Genomic DNA, 20947 nt, shown 5'->3' on the forward strand with positions numbered 1-20947 from the left:
GAGTGATTGGAGGTGGTTTCTGAGATAACCCAGGGTCTCCACATGGTACCTGTGCAGAAGTCCACATCCACACATACAAACATAAATATATGCAAATAAATACAGTGCAAACAAATTCAAAAAAAAATTATAGTCAACATATGCTCAGATTGGTATGTTTCAAGATGGATCTTTTCTTTTTAAGATTTTTATGTATGTGAGTACACTGTAGCTGTCTTTAGCACAGGGGGGGCTTTCACGAAATCTCTGAGACTAAGGAGTAAAGGTCACTAGAAATCTGCCAGAGGGAGGGTTCCAGTAAGCTCAACAGGGAGCTGAGATACACAGGAGAACGGGGCTGCCAGGAGGGAAAGGGGCCATTCTTGGGAGCTGGAGGAAGACAGCAGGCAGCTTCTATGGTGAACTGAGGACACTCCTGGTGGGAGCTAAGAACATATGAGGAGAGAGAATAGGGTAGGAGAGGGAAGGGTACGTGTTCTGGTGAAAAAAATTAGCAATCCAGTCATCCCTAAGTGGACTCAGACTTGTCAGGGACAAATGTCCCCAGTCACAGAGGCGAGGTATTTCTTTCCACATGATGGCCCAGGAGGGTAAGAGGAGCTTGTGGCACACACCAGTGTGGCTTTACAGCAGTGGACAAAGGTTGCTCCAGGGTGACACCCAGTAGAGGAAGAAAGATATGGCTGAAGAGATGGTCTGGGAGGCTTTGGGAAAAGGGAGAAGGGTATGTGTCTTAGCAGAGAAGTGGCCACGTGACGGGTATAACAGATGTCAGGAGCCAGGGGGACACTGAGTAGGTGAGAGGGATGAAAGATTAGAACAGGTAGAAGGAAGAGGTGGCAGGAACCAACAAAGACAAATAATCCATACATACCGTAGGAGTTCTGTCTTAGGGTTTCTATTGCTGTGAACAGATACCATGACCAAGGCAACTCTTATAAGGACAACATTTCATTGGGGCTGGCTTACAGGCTCAGAGATTCAGTTCATCATCATCAAGGAGGGAACATGGCAGCATCCAGGCAGGCATGGTGCTGGAGGAGCTGAGAGCTCTACATCTTCATCCAAAGGCAGCTAGGAGAAGACTGTCTTCCAGGAAGCTAGAAGGAGGATCTCAAAGCCCACCCCCACGGTGACACACTTTCTTCAACAAGGCCACTCCCTGGGCCAATCATATTCAAACCACCACACTCCACTACCTGGTCCCCAGAGGCTTGTTCAAACACATGAGTCTATGGGGGCCATACCTAAACATAGCACAATGCAAAGTACATTTAGGTCAACTTCAAAATCCCTCCCCCCAAGTCTATCACAGTGTGCACCATGTTTAAAAGTCAAACGATTCATGCAATCTCTAAACTGCAAATTCTGACAAAATAAAAATGCAGACCACACACTTCCAACGTATTTTTCTTACATATGTGCATGTTTTGGCTATATGTGCACCACTTGTGTGTCTGGTACCCAGAGAGGCCAGAGCAGAATGTTGGATCTCTGGAACTGGAGTTATGGATGGATTTTGAACCACTATGGGGATGCTGGACTTGAACCTAAGTCCTCTGAAATAACAGCCTTAACCACTCAAGCCATCTCTCCAACCCGTTTTTACTTAAAAAAAAAAAAAAAAAAAAAAAAATTGACCTGAGTGACCCCTTGTCCTCTATCTTGTCTTTTTCCCCCCATTTCCCACATGACCCAATCTGTTGCTAAGGCTTTCTGCAGGACCTTTAATTTGGCTTACTGGGTTTTTCATTTCCAGAATGATTTCTGTTGGCCTTTTTTTAAGCTTTATTTTTATTTTATATACATTGTCGTTCTGACTGCATGTATGTGAGATCCCCTGGGACTGAAGTTACAGTTATGAGCTGCTATGTAGATGATGCTTGGAATTAAACCCAGGTCATCTGAAACAGGAGCTGGTGCTCTCTCCAGCCCCTAGTTCGGTTTATCCTAATTTTATTTTATTGAATCCTATTCTATTTTGATTTCCTCATTTTCCTCTCTTTATTCTTAGAGCAGATGATGTCTAATTTAGGTTGCTAAAAAGAGTTCTTCCAAGTTATTTTCACTGGTAACCTGTTGCGTGTAATAATTTAAAAAATCAACCCACGCTATTGCTGGCTACTTTCTGGCCTGGTGGTCTCCTTCACCCCATGGCTAACTCCATGGAGTGTGTGCTTAACTTCTGGAGGTTTGCTTGCTGAGGAACCAGCTCACATTCCTATCCACCCCCTATGGCTGTTACAAATCCCCGTAACCCAGTAAAACCAAAACTCCAGAGGTTGGTAATTTATCAGATTTTTATCAGTAATTTCTCACCTTACAAAACGCCGACACAATGAACGCAGAGCCAATTGATACTGATAGAAGCTGCCCACCTAGATTGGACAAATTGTCCTATATTATCCTATAGATAATATACATACATATTGCCCTATATTATCCCTTCTATGATATTCATAGTTACCTGTGGCTATTTAAAGCCACGCAGACCTAGAGGTTTGTCTCCTTCCTCTATCTTTTCTGTCCTTTTACCGGTCTGTCCCCAGTCCCGAGAGTCTTGGCCCTACCTTCCTTTTTCATTGTCTAACCTCAGACTCATCTTACATCTCACCTGCTTATTGACAGTAATCCACAGGCGCCATCAGTAAGAGTTTGGTGATTTTTTTTGAGACGACAGGTTATCTTGTTTTCTGTTCTGCAATGGGACTTACACATTTGGAGTTCATTTATTGGTTTTCCAGTGGAATGTACATGTGGACTTGAGTCATGGGGAGTTTTCTCCTCTGAGGGGCTGCCATTTGGGGCCAGAACTCTAGATCTTGATTCCCCTGAGGTCATGTACTGCCCTTGGTCATCTTTGGTCTCCTGTCTTGTCTGTACCAAGTCCCCACCATGACTTGTGTTGGGGTTGTGGGACTCCCTGTGCACCTCACTCTAGACCACCTCAGGCTTCTTCTCTGGATCTGCATCTTCCACGGAAACTTCTGGAACACCCTGTAGGCCTTACCTGTGTCACCTTTTTTTGGGACTTCACTGGTTTTGGCAGACATGTGCCTCCTAAAGTGGTCATGTGGCCTCAAGCCTCTCACCTGTCACACTTGGTGACAGCGGGAGTGCGGTACTTCCCACCCAGCCACAGTGCATCGGGTCTGTAGCTGTTCTACTTTCTTCCTGGGTTGTATGGCTTGTAAGCATGGCTCTTTGGTTTTGCTGAATGATCTTTAAATGAGAAACCTTTATTAGTCCCTCGGTGCTTATATACAGATGTTATCCAATTCTGTGGTCCTTTCACTGAGTCTAACACACACAATGAAAAAAAGAGCAGGCACACCAAGAATTACATCTGTACTTGGCCGCCCCACACTGACAGAGTAAGAGGATGTGAGGAATATCCACCACCCATGTGTAACCTGAATTTGGTTTGCAGACACAAGAAATGGCCTCACAAAAGACTACACCATACTTTTCTGAAATGATTTATTTTATTTCACAAAATCCTAACCCAAACCAAGCAAACACAAACCCATGCTTCAGAAACACTGAGCTGACAGTACACACAGACTACTGATTCTCTGCATTTTTAGGCAGGAAAATTAAAGCCGTAAAATATGGAAAACTACTTGAGGTAAAAGATTTCAGGAACAAGACTAATAATACAGATTAGACACTACCTAAAACAGATGGGAAGGCACGCCTACAGGCTTGGCGTGGCACGGCCAGCTGCTTGCTTCTGTGAATGTTTTCTAGAAACACAGCGCTATCCAGTTCCGGTCTGGCCAGAAACATGCTGATGTTTTGGAGTGTAACATTTGCTTTGGGGGCTGTGCACCACAGGACACTGAGAAGGATCTCTGGCCTCTGTTCACTAGACACAAGCAGCAGCCATCTTTAAAGTGACAAAAATTCCCGTGGACATCGGCAAATGTTCACTGAGGGTAGAAGTGACTGGGAGTCACAGGCTCGTACAGGACAACCTTCTACAGGGCACAGGCTGCACAAAGTAGGCCCCAAGCTGAAATGTTCACTGTCTGGTCCTAAAACATCTGCTATTTTTGACAGAAACAGGGGCAAATGACATATACCAGACATTGCCCGTGTGTGATATGATCTCGTAGGCGTGTTACAAACAGCAGTGAGATCGACAGCAATGTGCAATCCTCAGAAACGAGGCTCAAACGACCTGCGGGCCAGGGAGACGCTCCACCTCCCTGGCCGTCAAGGAAGTGCAAAGGGAAGGCACATTTTCAGTCCTGGTTCCCGTTGAGATGTGAGCTCCACGTGGGAACACTAAGGCACCAGGTACATTTTAAGTCCACTACTAAGGCAGGAACATAGCTGCTCTACAGAAACGGAGGCAGCCACATGAGGTGATGATGACTATGAGGCTAACGTCTGCCAGGAAAGACCAGGCCACACGCACAAGGCTTCTGTGTATGAGGTAGAGCTGTGAGCGGTGACTGACTGAAACGCCCTCCTAAGGACATCACCATGTGAGAGAAGGAGCCTGCATTCCTGTGTGAGTGCACAATCCCACTCAATACGCTCCTCCCCACCCATAATCTGTTACCCAGACAAGGCTAAGCGTGTGTGTGCACCTCAGCCAAAAGAGAACAGCAGCGCGGCTCCCACCATCAGCACTTAGGAAACAGTGCACACATGTCCTCTAAATATATCACTGTAGGATATTTTTGGTTTCAGGTGCATCATGATACATACACTTGGGAGAGGACATTCAAGTCTTGAAAAAACTGTATATAGGAAATTAAAAAAGCTATCTTTCCAACTCTGAAATCAGTACTAAAAGCACCCTTTAAAAAACTTCTATCAATCTAGCTAATTCCTATAAAATGTGCAAGTTCTCCTCTTAGAAGAATAGTTAACAATTTTAGATAGATTTATTAAGTTAATATACCAGTGCAGATTAAAACTCAGCTATCATTTCTCCTTTAAAACACAGGGTGCTGGCTCGGGCAGGAAGGTGACCCCCAAAGCTCCCCAAACTCACAAAGCCCTGCATTTAATTCCAATGCTAGGGAGACAGAGTTGAGTGGATCCCTAGGGTCCTCTGGCCAGTCAGCTGAGCCCAGTGGGCAAGTCCCAGCTGCTTGTAAGACCTGCATCAGAAAACCACAGTGGATGGCTCCTGAGGCAGGACCCCTTAGCCTGACTGCTGGCCTCCACACGCCTGCACCCACACCCACATGCCGCCTGAACGGTCATGATTGTTCTGCAGGAGCCTGTCTATGCTCAGCAGCTTTCCCTATCACCAGGTGACGTCTGCAGGTGAGCTCCAGGAGACAGCAGACTGCTCTCAACATGGATGCCTACAGACCAGGACAAGGACGGGACTTCTCAGCAGGCTCTGCTGGTCGGGTGACTGTATAGTCCTCACTTACTCATTAGCACTTCTCCGACGTCCTTTCCAGAGCCCCACACTGCTCATTTCCTGGGCCGCTGGATGCTACACCCTGCTATAACCTCAACACCCTCTGAGGACGAAGAACTGGTGAATAACCGACTGACTTTAGATGCTGCTGCCCTTTCCCACAATTGGTGAGTGTTTGCTGCCCCCAGCTGCGCGTGCCTCCCGTCCGATGAGGTAGAAGGTGTGTTAGCTGTCGGATGATTCGGGTTTAGAGGAGTGAGCGGAGCTCCTCAAGCAGCTTCTCCTTGGCTCCCACTTCAGTTGGGAAAACAATACATTTCCAGGATTTAAGATACACTATAAAAAGCAGGCTATAAAAACACGCTATCAAATGCTCTAAGTAAAAACACTACATCTTACTAAATTGACACTGAATATATATTTCAATAATATGGCTAAGAAAATACTTTGGAAAATAATGCTTCTCTATGTCAGATATACTATAAAAAACTGAATATAGCACCTTCTATGACTGAAACGGAATATATCTGTGTAAAACAGTTTCCAATGCTAAATTTCCAAGCGCTATAAATACTGTAAAGAACTGAGTATAAATTTTCAGTAACTGCATTTCTTACTCTGTAGGTCCAGGCAAAGGAGAGCTCATGGTTCCACAGTGTCAACGACAGTGTGTTCTAAGGCAGGTGCCACAGATGGCACAGATGTGCTCCCTGCAGCACAGCCATGGTGACACTGCAGGGAGATGGCTGTCATCTGTGGATGGACAGAACCTCTGCTCTCTGCTCATTCAAGCCTTATGTCCTACACGCCATCTTCATCTCCTGTGAAACACGGTGTGTCTCATCTATTCCAGCTTTGAGGATTGATTATTTGCTCTCCTGTTACTGAACATACTTACTGAGAATCACCAGGACCAGGCACTGTAACGGGCATACAGAATCCTAGACTGTACAATCCCCATTTTTTACTCATGTGAAGGGAAGTTCATATTCTTCAGAGTGTAGTGTACAAACTTCACTATCTAGTGCAACTTATTCCTAGTGGACCTTCAGCTAGAAATGTATTTCTATACGCCTCTAACATTTCCTACGGAGGTTTGGATCTTGGTGAAAGCCTTGCTATTTCCCAGTTTTCTGGTGCATAGATTATGGCATGGCTTTCATTTATGAAGGCTCCGAGTCGGCAGAGCATGCTGTCCAGGCCACCGCCCAACTCACTAGTGGACCAGGACGGACTTGAGTTCCTGTCCTGTTCCTGCCTCCAAGTGCTGGGATTACAGGATGTGTGTAGCACCACACCTCGCTCAGGGAGGCTTTAGTAAGTTACTCAGCCCTTCACAGTGACCTCACTGCGTTCCAAATATGAGGCTTCTGACCAGCAGAAGGGTAAACTATGAACAAAAGCTTTAAGTCTTTCTCCCTAAAATTCTGTAACAGTCAAAGAGACGAGGCAAGATGTCCCTCCAGTTACTGGACATGTAAGGCTTTGCTCTTGTAAGACTGTTACAGAAAAATTACAATTATGAAAATAACAAAGAAAGCAGCCATATTTGGCCTTTTTTTAAAAAAACTAGAGTCTCCAAGCTAGCCTCAATTTTGATCTTCCTACCTTTGGCTTCCAAATGCGCACATTATCACAGGCGTGGAACAGCATGCTTGAGCACTGGCACACTTTAAATACCAGCTGACCGCTAGTCCACAAACTACACACCCTCATAGCATAACTAGAAAGATGGGGCTGACACTGCTACTTTACAATAGTCAGCAAATAATTTGCCCTGACTCACAAGGACATGTAAAAAGTCATGGCCGAGACCTTTCCACGTGAGCTTTATGAGCTAGCGACAGTTTCACGAGTGCTGAGTGGGATGAATGGCGAGTGTGCAGCAGTTTAGAAGTGTGGCCTGAGGTGTGACAGGACTTCTCTCGGAGGGCTGGCCCGGTGTGGCTGTGGCGAGGTTCCAACCGCTCACCTCTCCAACACGCCCACTGCCCTCCTCAGCATGTCCCTGCTATGACTCCCCTGCGGCCTGTTTGTTTGGCTCTAGGCCACCGAGAGGCATTCCTCCTTTCTTTACATTCATGGAACTTTCCAGTTTTTCATCAATTAAAGCCTTATGATAAATTTTGAAACGAGTAAGTCCCTTCCGGTTTCTGTAATGACAAGGTTTTTTTCTGGTGACACACGTCCAATCACTTCTGGGCCTACCTGGTCTTTGAGTTCTAGCACCGATGAGAAACCCTGTGACTCTGTCTTCCCACATCTGTCAGCCACCACAGGGTTTGTAACTGTACAGATTTTCTGACGGCACCTCATTCACTCCTCTGTCCTGTATGAATCCTCTGATGTTGGGTGAGGTGAGAGCCGCGGATAAAGGCCTTCCCACACTGATTACACTTATAGGGCTTCTCGCCCGTGTGGATTTTCTGATGTCGACTGAGCTCTGAGCCTCGGCCGAAGGTCTTCCCACATTCCTTACACTCATAGGGCTTCTCACCACTGTGGCTTCTTTCATGGTGTGTTAGCTCTGATCTTCGAATGAAGGCCTTCCCACACTCCTTACATTTGTGGGGCCTGTCTCCAGTGTGAACTTTCTGATGTCTAAGGAGCTCTGTGGTGCAGGTAAAGGACTTGCCGCATTCCTTACACTTGTAGGGCTTATCTCCAGAATGGGCTCTCTGATGTCGGGCAAGTTCTGAACCACGGCGGAAGCCTTTGCCACACTCCTTACATTTATAGGGCTTCTCACCAGTGTGAACACTCTGATGGCGAAGAAGGTGTGAGTCAGAGATGAAGCCTTTCCCACACTCCTTGCACTTGTGGGGCTTCTCCCCGGTGTGTGTCATCTGGTGGAGAGTGAGCTGGGAGGCACAGCTGTACACCTTGTCACATTCCTTACACTCAAAGCGCTTGGCCCCAGCATGAGTGAGCAGGTGAAGGCTGAGCTGGGTGTCATAGCGGAAGGCTTTCCCGCACTCCTTACACTTGTGAGGCTTCTCCCCAGTGTGGATGCGCTGGTGCCGGAGCAGGTGTGAGGGGCGCATGAAGGCTTTCCCACACTCCTTGCACTCAAAGCACTTCTCATCAGTGTGAACTCTCTGGTGAAGACTAAGCTGGGCATTAGATGGGAAGGCCTTCCCACACTCCTTACACTTGTAGGGCTTCTCACCTACATGCAACTTTTGATGGTGACTGAGTTGGGATGGAGTATGGAAGGCCTTCCCACATTCCTTACACTTATGCGGCCTCTCACTACCCTGAGCACTCTGAGGTTTCAAGGCTTCAGAACCCTCGCTGCCTTTTCTGCTTTCCTGGGGTCTCTGATGCACGGCCACGTCTGATGTGCTGTTAGAGACCTTCCTACTTTGTGCTTGCTCACTGCCCTTTTCCTTACTGGGAATCTGATTGCGTTCCTTGGGAGGTGCCTTGCTCTTGGACGTTTTCTGACATTTCTCACACCGGCAGGGTTTTCCTCCAGGTTGAGCCTCCCTATGGGCTGTGCACTGGACAGAACCAGGTCTCTCCACAGAGGTTAGTACAGCTTGTCTCAAGTGTCCTGCCTCATGGACCTGCTGACTCTCTGACTTGCATGTGACTTCTCTGTTACCTCTGGCCCTGCTGTCCTCAAGGCTGGAGCGTGCGTGGATTTTTGCCATCTTTTGTTGCAATGCTTGAATTTTAGAACTGTCCATGGGAAGGAAGTTCTTGACTTCTGTCCTGGACTCCCAATCTGTAAGACAGTAAGAAAGCGAAGGTTATTTTCACACTTCTGAAGAAAGTTTTGTTACAAGTGACAACTAAAGACAATGACAATTTAAACAACTTGTAACTCAACCATGGGCTGGAGAGGGAGGGTGTGAGCTGAGATGGAGATGAGAGAGAGCCCTGTAAGGACGGGGAGGCCATGTCTGTCTACTCTGATGGGTGATAAAGTCAGAAAGGAACTCCAAGCAAAATGTCCAGGAACGGCCCAAGAAAACGGAGCCAACATAAACAATGGGCAATCAATAGGTCACAGCTATATCTTAAGACCGTGTACAGATGTTCAGTTCTCAACATTAAAAATAAACTTACTGCTGGAGAAATGGCTTAACAGTTATGAACATTTGCTGCTTTTGTAGGGGATGTGTGTTCAATTCTACCCATAATTCCAGATCTAGGAATTATTGTGGGCATCAGGCATTTGAGAGGTGCACACATAGATGCAGGCAAAGACACTCACACACATCAACAGATCCAAACAGCATCTTAATGGAGCTGGGGAGACGGCTCAGCAGTTAGGAACGCTTGCTGCTCTTATAGAGGACCTGGGTTTGCTTCTCAGCATTGGCTGATTCCCTGGCTCTGATGGTGGGTGCGTGCGCGCACGCACACGCACGCACGCACGCACACACACACACACACACACACTCGGGAAAAAGCACCTTTCAGAAATCTGCCCCTCACTACCTCTTTCTGACCTTTAGCTAATTCTACCCCAGCTCTCTGAGCAATTGTATGCTCTTTACACTGTGAAGCATGGCATTACTTCAGAATATGCTGGCAAACATCTCCCCTCAGATCTCAATATGGCTAGTGAGTTATGGGCATCAGGCATCAGTTACTTTGTTCTGGCCCCTGGTCTCAACTCTGTGTGGGACTTCACAGAACAGGGGCTCACTCTACCTACTCTGTTTTTATGCAGCACATTTATTACATACCATCTCACATGTTCTAGTGCTATGAACAATGTCAGATATATACAGAAAAAGTTCATTAACTCATTACCCAGACTGGACAGGATGCACTGTGTTCTATTTCCCTTATTCTGCATCTAATGTGATACTAGGTAACTTTCATGTCTTTCTAATTTATTTCTGTGGTTTCTTCTCTTAAAAAAACACAGGCTGGAGAGATCACTCAGCAGTCAAGAGCACTGGCTGCTCTCCCAGAGGTCCTGAGTTCAATTCCCAGCAACCACATGGTGGCTCAGGACCATCTGTAATGGGATCTGATGCCCTCTTCTGGTGTGTCTGAAGACAACCACAGTGGATCATATACATTAAATAAATAATTATTTAAAAAACTCTCCAGTAAAATGTTTCATCATCACACTGCAACTAGTTTTGATTGCCTCACATAACTTTGATGTAGCCAAATTCCAATCATTAATCCTCTCAGCTACTTGGTTACTGTCATAGCAACCAACTGTCCCCCACGCCTCCCAGACAGGGTTTCTCTGTGTAGCCCTGGCTGTTTTAGAACTTACTCTGTAGACCAGAGATTGTCTGCTCCTGCCTCCTGAGTGCTAGGATTAAAATTGTGAGCCAGCACACCACATCTTTTTTCTAACGCTGATGAGTTGTATCACAGCATTTCCTCACAGGTGTGCCATTACAGATGGCTGTGGGCCACCAAGTGGTCACTGGGAATTGAACTCAGGACCTCTGGAAGAACAGTCAGTGTTCTTAGCTGCTAAGCCATCTCTCCAGCCCCAAGTGTGTCATTAGTCCGTCTGTCCCCTCTTCCTCCACATGACCGCCTGTGTTAGTCCCTGTTTCACGTCACATGCATCTAGTTCTCTGTCCCTTTCTTCTTAAGCTAAGGCTGTTCTCAGGGCTCTGTGAACCACTCAGATTTTCCTCTTAGCAGTCTATTCCTTCTGCCTGGCTCACTGGCTAGGTGCAACTCTTTTCTCAAGTGAATAGACATGGTAAAGGGCTGGGGCTGAGTCTTGTAACATTCCTGCTTTCCTCTCTTAGAATTATATGTAATTTAAAGCTTGGCAACAGTGGTACAGTCAAAACTACATTTCCCAAACAGCCTTGCAATTCAGCCTGCTACATTGTATCAGCATGAAAGTGAGCAACATCCTGACTGACATCAGTAATAGGAAATGATCCTGTAGGCACATCTGGACCTGGGCTTGTATGCTGGGTGTGGACAGACTGTACCAAGTATGGCTGTGGTGAAGATGCTTTTTAATTTGATGGCTTTGATATATACCCAAGTCCACAAATACTACAGCTATCCCCACTGCATACGTTACAGGATGAGTTCTATGATCCATTATATCTCAATGAAGGTGTTTAGCAAAGCCAAGAGAGCTGGACAGTGGTGGCACATGTCTTTAATCCCAGCACTGGGAGCCTGTGAGTTTGAGGCCAGCCTGGTCTACAGAGCAAGTCCTAGGATAGCCAGGGCTGCACAGAGAAAGCCTTTCTCAAAAAACCAAAAAGTCAAGAGAAAACCTGACTCAAATACAGGTAAAATTCTTGTCACAGGTTCTTCTGGGGAATGAGCAGGAGCTCTGAGGAAATACTGGTCTGAGAGTGAGGGGGTAAGAGTTCAGGGTCTTGCGCTAAGATGCCCTTGCTCCCCGGACATCAGGTTTTGCTTGCAGGGGGTTTCCCAGCAGCACCTCAGAGTGCTGCCTTCTCTATCGGGGTGACAACCTGCCCGATATCCCCAGTCGCACACCCATCGCTTACCAGGATGCCAAGTTTTTGTCTCATTCCTCATAACCATCCAGGGCTCTTTCCCCTGCTCTAAAAGGGAGACCACACTTGGCTTGGTATCAGCAAGACCTGTCCAAAGACAAAAGGAGAATTTTATGGTGCATGTCAGAGTTGTGCGTGCCTTCAGTGCTGGTGTTAGCCTGCAGGCTACGGTTCAAGTCTTCACCTACTGCAATCACCTGCCACAGCACAGAAAAGGACTTTGCCACGCATTATTCCCAGCTGTTTTCTCTCTCTCCCTCCTCCCCTCCCTTCCCCTCCTCGTACTTCTCTGTCCCCCAACTCTTCCTTCTTTGGCCTCATGGCTCTGTTCCGTTCTGCCTATTTACATGTTCTCTGGTCTGCCTCTACCTGTCTCAGGTCCGCACTCCCCTCCTCGCCCTACATAAACCCTCTTACACCAGATCTGTTGCACGGCATAATTGACTCAGGCATACCTCGGCACGGGCCGGCAGGTACCCTGGCCGTGCTGTATTTCATTGCACACAGCAGTCTAGAGGCAGAGGCAGATGGATCTCTGGGTTCAAGGCAAGTCTGGGCTACATAGTAGAAATTAAGTCCAGGTTTGCCAAGAGAGAAAAATGGGTCTCAGCCATGAGAGGGGAGTGGACAGAAACCACATTCCTAACCCAGAAGCTATTCTTTCGAACTGACAGCTCCACAAGGGAAAAGTTAAAATTTCTCCGGAAGACTCTCACCAGGTGCAGAAACCACAATTGCTGGCAGGCCCCATGCTCAGCAGGAGATGTACAAAACTCAATGTATTGTTGGGCTCCTTCTCTTGATCTTGTCTCTGAGCTTTATTTTTTTTTTTCCTCTTTAAACATAGTAACAGACCTTTTGCTCATACATTATGGTTTCCAATTGGTTTTCTATATGTGTAAATGTGTGTTTTTCATGCTCCCCCCCCCAGGGGGGCTTGTTTTCTAAAGACAGAAAGAAAGGGTGTGGATTTGGGTTGTGGGGAGGGTAGAGAGGATCTGGAAGGATTTGGGGAGAGGAAATGTAATCAGCATATATTGTATGAAAAAAATTTATTTTCAGTAAAAGACAGAGGGGTGTGTGTTTAGAGGTAGGAGGAGAAACTGGGCAATAAGATGGCTCAATGGCCTGGCAAACTAAATTTAGTCCTTGGAACCCACGTAAAGATGGTTGGAGAGACCTCTAGTGCACTCCATCCCCCGCTCCAATAATTATAATGATAAAAGATATATGTAATTTCTAAGGACCAAAGTGAAGGAACGTTAAAGCCCTGGAGAAGATAACATGCTTGTGTGCATATGTGTGTGTGAGCGCACATGTGTAACATCATCAATTTAACCCAGTGCTTGAAAAGTGTTCATGAAAAACTCAACAAAAGCTATTGGTGGTGGTGGATGCCTATTTCCCCAGCACCTATAAAGATGAGGCAGGAGGATTGTCAGTTTAAGATGATCCTGGGCTACACTGCAGACTTTGTCTCTAGGTAACGGAGAGATGGCTCAGCAGGCTGCTCCTGCGGAGGACTGGAGTTCAACTCCCAGCAACCACATGGCTCACAACTGTCTTGACTCAAATTCTAGAGGATCTAATGCACTAAGCATGCACATGATAGGCAAAACACCCATTCACACAATGAAACAAAGTCACAAAGGGCATGAAAACCACACACGGCCTTTCTGAATATTGGTGGGTGGGTGAGCTTACTCAGCGAAAGCAGGTTGCTGTAATTATCCAACATCACGGCGCGGTACAAATTCCTGCTGGAATGGCACAAGCACTCCCACTCCTCCAGAGAGAAGTAAATGACCACATCCTCGAACTTCAGGTCCTGAAACCACAGACATACCATTTGTACAATTAAGACAACAGACAGCAGAGAAGACAGTCCCTGGAGCCCTTGCTGCACCCTTCACATGGGCAGCCCAGACTCTCTGCTCTGCACCTATAAAAATCTGCCCTTCCACAATCTGAAACAGTCGCACACCCATGACCTAACCTGTACACCTCCTGTCCCATGTTGCATACACTTCTTTGTTCTAAAGAAACCATGACAGTCACACCTCCAACCAGTGCCCGTGCTCAGTCTCTATGCACGGAAACTCAAGAGGAGTATGAAAGGAGCAAAACTGGAACTGGTGATGAACCATTAGGCACACCACCCCAATCTGCTCTAATAGCTGCAGGGAATGATTCCCACTGAGGAAAACCTTTAAAGGCCTACCACAAAACAGCCCTGGAAAGAGTTAAGATGGAAAAACACACCCATCCCCACAGACGTGCAAAGCACAGCAAAGATTATAGGACCATTAACTGCACAGCAGGTGCTCAAATCCCCAACTCCCCATAACAGAAACCAAACCGTGGCCCAGTGAATGAGAGCAGTGAGCTGCCCTGTCCCTCCCAGGCTGCAGCTGAGCACAGGCCCAACAATGCCTGGGCAGCACAGTAGAGGGGCCCTGATGGTGAAGCCAACCTCAAGGGCGTGAGTGTGGAAGCACTGGCTCAGCCCCTTGCAGGCTGCAGCACTTGGGAGAGTGGACCCTGGCTCTGGAGGTGCAGGTGTGGGTGAGCCAGGCCCAAGGGCATGAGTTCAGGAGAGTTTGTCCTGCCTCCTGCAGATGGTGGCATTGGGTGGCTCACCAGAGCAGTGCAGGAGAGCTTGCCCTGGTGTTTCGGGTTCAAGACAGTTGGCAGGTTGACCAACTAGGCCCACATCAATAATTGGCCTACCCCACAATCTACTCCATCTATGAACTGTTAGCGTGTGAGAAAGGGCCAGTCTTACAGATCCAAAGCAGCAGGACCCCATAGCACAAAACAGTAACTGTGAGGGTACCCAGTGCGCCCAATATGGCTGGTGTCACACAGCCAGGTCTTAAACCTGACCAATGACTCCTTGCAATGAACATCTGCAAGTGACGATGTGTGGGTAGAGGGACACACTCTGACACACTACAGCTTCCACAATGAGACGGTGGTGGTGGTGGTGGTGGTGGTGGTGCGTGTATGCATGCTTTACTTTGGAGGGGATGTCGCAAGGGCAAGGGTGGATATGAGGGATGGGAAAATGAGTGGGACTGTGATAAACGATGTGAGACTCCCTAAGAATCAAGAAAAAGTTAAGCTCTGTGACGTAGGAAAAAAGGGAGTCTCTGTCACCAGCTGTGTAATCACCGGTGACCCAACCAGGCACAGGACAAGTTCAAATCCAAGAGTGACCGTTTGCTGTACTGGCCCATATTTTTAGTCACAGCACTAGGGAGGCAGAGGATCTCTCTCAGTTTGGGTCATCCTGGTCTTCAAATTGAGTTCCAGGCCATCCAAGACAAACCAACCAATCTGTGGGTCACACAGATGGCGCTGGTTAAACTATATGGGTCACAAAACAAACCCAAGGAAAGAGACATGTAAAGAGACTGGGGTGTTGTCTGGGATAAGGGGAAGATAGGAGAGGATCAGGAAAGAATTACCAGAATGCATGAAACTGTCAAAGGAACATCATTAAAAAAGAAAAAAAGGGGAGGGAGAGGGGGTGCTGGAGAAATGGCTCAGCGGTTAGATCATTGGCTGCTCTTCCAGAGAATGCAGGTTCAATTCCCAGCACCCAAAAGGCAGCCCATAACCATAAGTAATTCCAGTCTCTGAGGATCTACCATCTTTTACCAGGCACACACGTAGTGCAAACACGCACACACAGGCAAAAGACGCGCACACATAAAATAAAAATACATCTTTTTTAATGTCACTGTCTTCAGACACACCAGAAGAGGGCATCAGATCTCATTACAGATGGTGAGCCACCATGTGGTTGCTGGGAATTGAACTCAGGACCTTTGGAAGAGCAGCCAGTGCTCTTAACCCCTGAGCCATCTCTCCAGCCCATAAAAATAAATCTTAAAACAATGTAATTCGCCATAGGAACGTCATTAAGGCTAGGAGAGGCACAGTAACATGGCCGTGGCACTCTGCCCAGGCCTGAGCCCGCAGGACCAGTCAGCACCAATGGGACTCACTGGGTGAAAAAGGGCCTAAAAGGGACACAGGACTGTCTGGGGGAGGTGACAGGGAAAGCTGAGGGTGCATGTGATCAATAGCCATCATTGACAAAAAGACACCCTATTTAATTCTGTCGGCATGTTCATGCACTGAACAGACTCATGAGGCCAATTATACGCACAGACAAAAGAATCCAAAACCAGTAACCACCGAGTGTCTTCTGGGTGACTGATGTTCTTGGTCAGTTCTCAGATTTTTACAGAAATCTTCTTTACTAATGTACATACAGAATGCAATCAGGGTTTTCCATCTTGTGAAAAAATGAGTTGAAGAGGCAGGCAGACACCCTAGGCTGTTTCAACTTTTAAGCAAGAATGTCGTCACCACAGTGACACTAGAAGGGACAACGAAGAGGCAGAAATGACCTTATTCTGCTAACTGATCAGGTTCTAATGGACAAAGCCTAGGAGACAGAATCTAGATAACACAGATACTGTCTGTACAAAGCAAACACTCTACGCTGGTGTGGGAAAACTACTCACAAACATGGCTTTCTCTTCTCCAAATCACCTAAGCCTCCTGAGAAGATTCCTCAATTTTCAGCAGCATTTAGAAACCAAGAAGCTTTCCCGTGGCCAAAGTGGCAAACTCTGCTTACCTTGGCCATGTCCTTAGAGGCAAAACTCTTCATTCCTCTTCTTGCGGCTTCTTAGAAAGAGAAAGAGGTGGGATATGGTTAAGAAATTGCTCAGAGGTTCTCCTGCACCATCCCACCTACCCCCAAGAGGACAAAGAGGCCAGACCTCACTGCCTGCTCAAGTCTTCCTTAGTTAAAAGGTGGCCTTACGATCCATATTAGGACCCTGGGGCAGGGTCCCAAATGTAGCTTTATTAAGAAAAGGCTGTCTGCGGCCACCATCTTTAACAAGTCAGATCTCATCCATCTCGTCGGTAAGTAGGGTTGGGCTTGTCTGGTTATACGTGGATGAGGGAGACCCTTACTCCACAGTCTTCAGCCTCAGTATTTTATAGTGAGCCCAAGTGTGGCTCTAAGACACTCCCTAAGAGTAGGTGCGCTGCTGTCCTTCAGTCTGTGGTATCTACAGATAGAGGAGTGAGAGCCCTAAGGTTCTAGACCTTAAGGCTAGTGCTAGCCTGAGGGAACGCATTCCCAGCACTGGAGAGTTGCAGTTCGGGCCAGTCGGACTCCAGCCAGCTCCCAAGGAGTACACTGCTCACAGAAGGAAAAGGCTGCCTGTCCTGGGGCACAGCAGGTACTGGACGTCATGGAGTGTCCCATACACACATCTACTAATGTTCCTCAGATAGGAGCAAGGAAAAGGACAATGCAGCCACCAAAGCCAAGAGGAGCTCTCTTCCTTCGTGTCCCCTTTGCAACCTCTACTGACCAAGCTTAATATCACACCCGCTGGAAAGAGACCAATCAGAGTTTATGGCAAGGAGTGAATAAATCTTTAATCACGTCATAAAGAGTAGCTGGCAGCCTTTCCCACCGGCTACTCAGTTCCTATAAACCATCAGACGCACAATCAAGCTCCCTCAGGACAACCTGACTCCTTAGTTCTTCTAGCGTTGTGCAACTAAGCAAACAAGAAGATGCACAATCCGAACGGTTGGTCATCGGTACTAACTGGCTAATTAGTAGCCATATTAATTAGTTTTCAAATTTAGGTACACAGAACACTCTTTTACCTAAAGAGTAGGTTATAGCTGGGTGTGTGGTGCACACCTTTAATCCTAACACCCAGGAGGCAAAGGCAGATGGACCTGTGAGTTCGAGGTCAGCCTGGTCAACAGGGTGAGTTCTAGGACATCCAGGACTACAGAGAAACCTTGTCTTGAAAAACAAAACAAAACAACCAACCATAGATAACATACAAACACATGTAACAAAATAAAATGCACTGAGTTAATAGCAGCCTTGACATTTGTCATTGGATACACCTTATGCTTGAGGGCTGTAGCTTCCTTTTCAAGATATTCTCATGCATGTAAAGGAAAGGGCCACTAGTGTCTTAAGTCTCACAAGCAGGGTGGCCTAAGCCTTCATTCCTGAGGTCCGGCTCTTCAATTGCCACCCCTGCCCCCATTGCTGCCCCCACTGCTGCCGTTCCCCACGAAGTCACACAGGAGGTGCAAGAGCAGGCCAGAGCCTCCTGGGATTTACAGCCCCTACTGCCTGTGAAGCCACATCCAACAGAGCCAGTTGATCAACATTTAAAAACCACTGGAGCGTCTGAGGTGGGGACAGCTTCAGAACTCACTTGTATTAGAGAATACCCAACTTATGTTTGCTGCTGCAGAAGTGTGTAGATGCTGACAAATGAGGTCACCTCTATTAGTGACATCAGTCATCCTGTAGGATGTGATTATGCCTACTCCTGTCAAACCATTTCTCAGGTGGACCTCAGTTTTATCATTTTAATATAAAGATCAGACAGACTGAGATTCCTCATGGTATAGTTAACACCATGGTTTACTTCATCTTCAATCTGGTTTCTTTCCTTCTCCCCACTACGCACTCTCCTCTTGGTTCTTCTGTCCTGGACTCTCTCTGTAGAGCAGGCCGTCCTTAAACTCAGAGATCCACCTCCCTCTGCCTCCTCAGCGCCGGGACTAAAGGCGTGCGTCACCACTGGAAACCAAGTTGAGAGAAGATCCCAGCGCTGGGTGAGTGTCCTGCAGGCTTGGATCAGAACCTATTTCTAGGGACACTTATTCTCCCTTGGTTTATCATCTGTGACATTTGTCACACACTAGGAAGGGAGTTAAAAAAAAATTCATGAAGATTGTTTCTTATCCCTCTCAAGTGGATCTGATTAATTAGCTAAAAGTCTCATAATGGGTCTCTAACACTTTACACACTGAGACATCTTCACACAGTGAAAGCAGACACAACTCCTGCCCCGGAAGCTGCCTTCCCCTCTGCCACTATTTTTACAACAACCGGACACGCAGCGTGGTGGCCTTTAATCCAGCACTTGGGAGGCTGAGGCAGGTAGAGCTCAGAGTTACGGGACAGCAGAGGTACACAGGGAAGCCCTGTCTTAAAAAACAAAATAAAACAAAAACCAAGAGAAAAAAAATAAAGCCCATCTACCCCCAAATCCCAAATCCTTTACTGGGGATGCCCAGCGGCTACAACTCTTCCCTTTGTGAAGTAGCAGCCTTTTGCAGCTTTAGTCCCTGCTCTGAGCAGGTCCAGCCTCTCAGGATAACAGCCAGTGCCTGCCTCCAGAAAAGCAAGCGTAGGAACCTGCCACACTTCTGCTTGCAGCTCCCTTATCCAGACAAGTACCAAGTTCTCAACCCCTCAAAATGTCCTTCCTTATTCATGTGGTCCTGTGACAACCTAACTCCCTCTATCTGAATCTCCTTAGTGTGCCTAACAGCAAGAGTGGAAACCCCAGACGCATCCATGTCCCGTTTTTAGCTGGAAGTCAACAGCCACTTCAGCAGCTGCTTCAGGAGCCTAACTGATGCCTGCTACCATGTCACTGTCTAGGGGGACTCACTGTCCACTGACACATTTTAAATTTTAGGGTTAGGTAGCTAGCAGACATCAGCAGGCATGAAGGTCATCAAGGAAGGACCTCCCCCACAGCACCCTTCTCCTCTAGGATTTCCCACAGTAGAGACTGTCCACAACTTCCCTGATAAGTCTTTATCCACCTCTACCTAGCAGGAGAAAAACTACTCAATTCATATGTCTCCCCTCCCTATCTTTTATCTGGCTAATTAGAACAACAACGGAAAAACCCCCAACCACTCAAGAATGTTAGCTAGGGGCTCACCAGTGTCTAAAGATCCTCTATGACCTATGTTTCTAGATTCCAGTCCTTCCCCACTTCAGGCAAAGCCTGCCTTCAGGTCATATAGACAGCCTCATTCAAACTACTTGCTACCCATCCAACAGACATGTGTAGACATGTGTCCTAGAACCTCCCCCTCTGGGACTGACAGAAGAGACAGTCATTTGGTCACATGGGGCTGCACTCCTCAGAGCCCCCACTGTGCTGTCTGTCTTCTATGACGTTAACAACTTTTAATAAGCCTCATACATAGAAGAGAACAAGGCATCGTGAATCACGCGGAACAGATCTAAAACAGGGAAGCAGCCATTCTGCCAAGCTCACTGACAGAGACTTTATGTAAATTGGTTTTTTGCATTGCTCTCAGTTGTTCGACATGGGAACAGGCATCAGTAATGCTCCTGAGGCAGCTGCTGAGGCTTCCCGAGGAGCTGGCACAGGCGCTTTGGCAGCTGACACCCATCTGTCATTTACTGGTGCAGTCATCAGTCAGAATTACCACTGTGACCCGAGTTTCCATGGTTTGCTGAGCTAAGAAAAGAAAACTATTAAGATGGAATCAACAGTACTAAAAATGGTGAGTTTTCATAATCACACGCCTCATGTTATCCAGCGACCCTCACCTCTGTTCATCTGGTCAGGAGAAATGAAATACTCTGCATGAAGGCTCCTGTACGCGCCACAATGGCTTTCTTCTGACAGCCACAACTGGAAGCTGTTCGGCTAGTCCCTGACAGGTGACTGGATAAGTTAGTTGTGGGAACATCACTAATAAAAAGCTGCTGCTCAGACAGCAGTGTGGAGAAAGCTCCCAGGATCTGAGCAGTTGAAGCCAGCTGCCACGGCGCTGCGCGATCCCACTACAGGAAGGGCTAGAATGTGTGACTAATCCAAGATACAAGTCGGAACTGGTGACTCTAAACTGGAGTCATCTGAGGGAAGGGGCAGAGGACACTGTGGGAAAGTGGGCTATTGTCTCCTCTAGGAACAGAGACATGTCTCTGTGTAAATTTATCAAGATGTAGACTTACAACTCTTATGTAAAATGCTTCCATCTTTAAAAAAGGAGAAATTTTAGTCTTTAAAGTAAAATACAGTTTCTGGAGTCCAAGGCTGGTAAAGAGAGAAGGAGTAAGAGGCCGACAGCCTGACTTACGCAGACTATTTCAGAGCAGAAGTGGAGCAGCTAATACGTTACGAGTTGGCTTCTCATGAGCGTATGAAGCTTGGAAGCTCTTGCTCTCCTAACA

General features: G+C 47.0%; 1 protein-coding gene across 1 annotated transcript in view; it reads right to left on the reverse strand.

Annotated features, from left to right (window-relative positions):
- Positions 1–3531: 3531 nt before the first annotated feature.
- Positions 3532–20947, reverse strand: part of LOC308414083 (uncharacterized protein) — a 43218-nt gene continuing 25802 nt past the window's right edge. Inside the window, exons 6-9 of the mRNA XM_080909258.1 lie at positions 16523–16572; positions 13573–13696; positions 11860–11955; positions 3532–9119 (exon numbers count right to left, since the gene is read on the reverse strand). Coding sequence (XP_080765384.1) covers positions 7702–9119; positions 11860–11955; positions 13573–13696; positions 16523–16572 — 1688 coding nt within the window. The 3' untranslated portion in view covers positions 3532–7701. The remainder of the gene's footprint in view (positions 9120–11859; positions 11956–13572; positions 13697–16522; positions 16573–20947) is intronic.

This window comes from Micromys minutus (genome assembly GCF_963924665.1).
Source record: "Micromys minutus genome assembly, chromosome: 32".
NCBI lineage: Eukaryota > Metazoa > Chordata > Mammalia > Rodentia > Muridae > Micromys > Micromys minutus.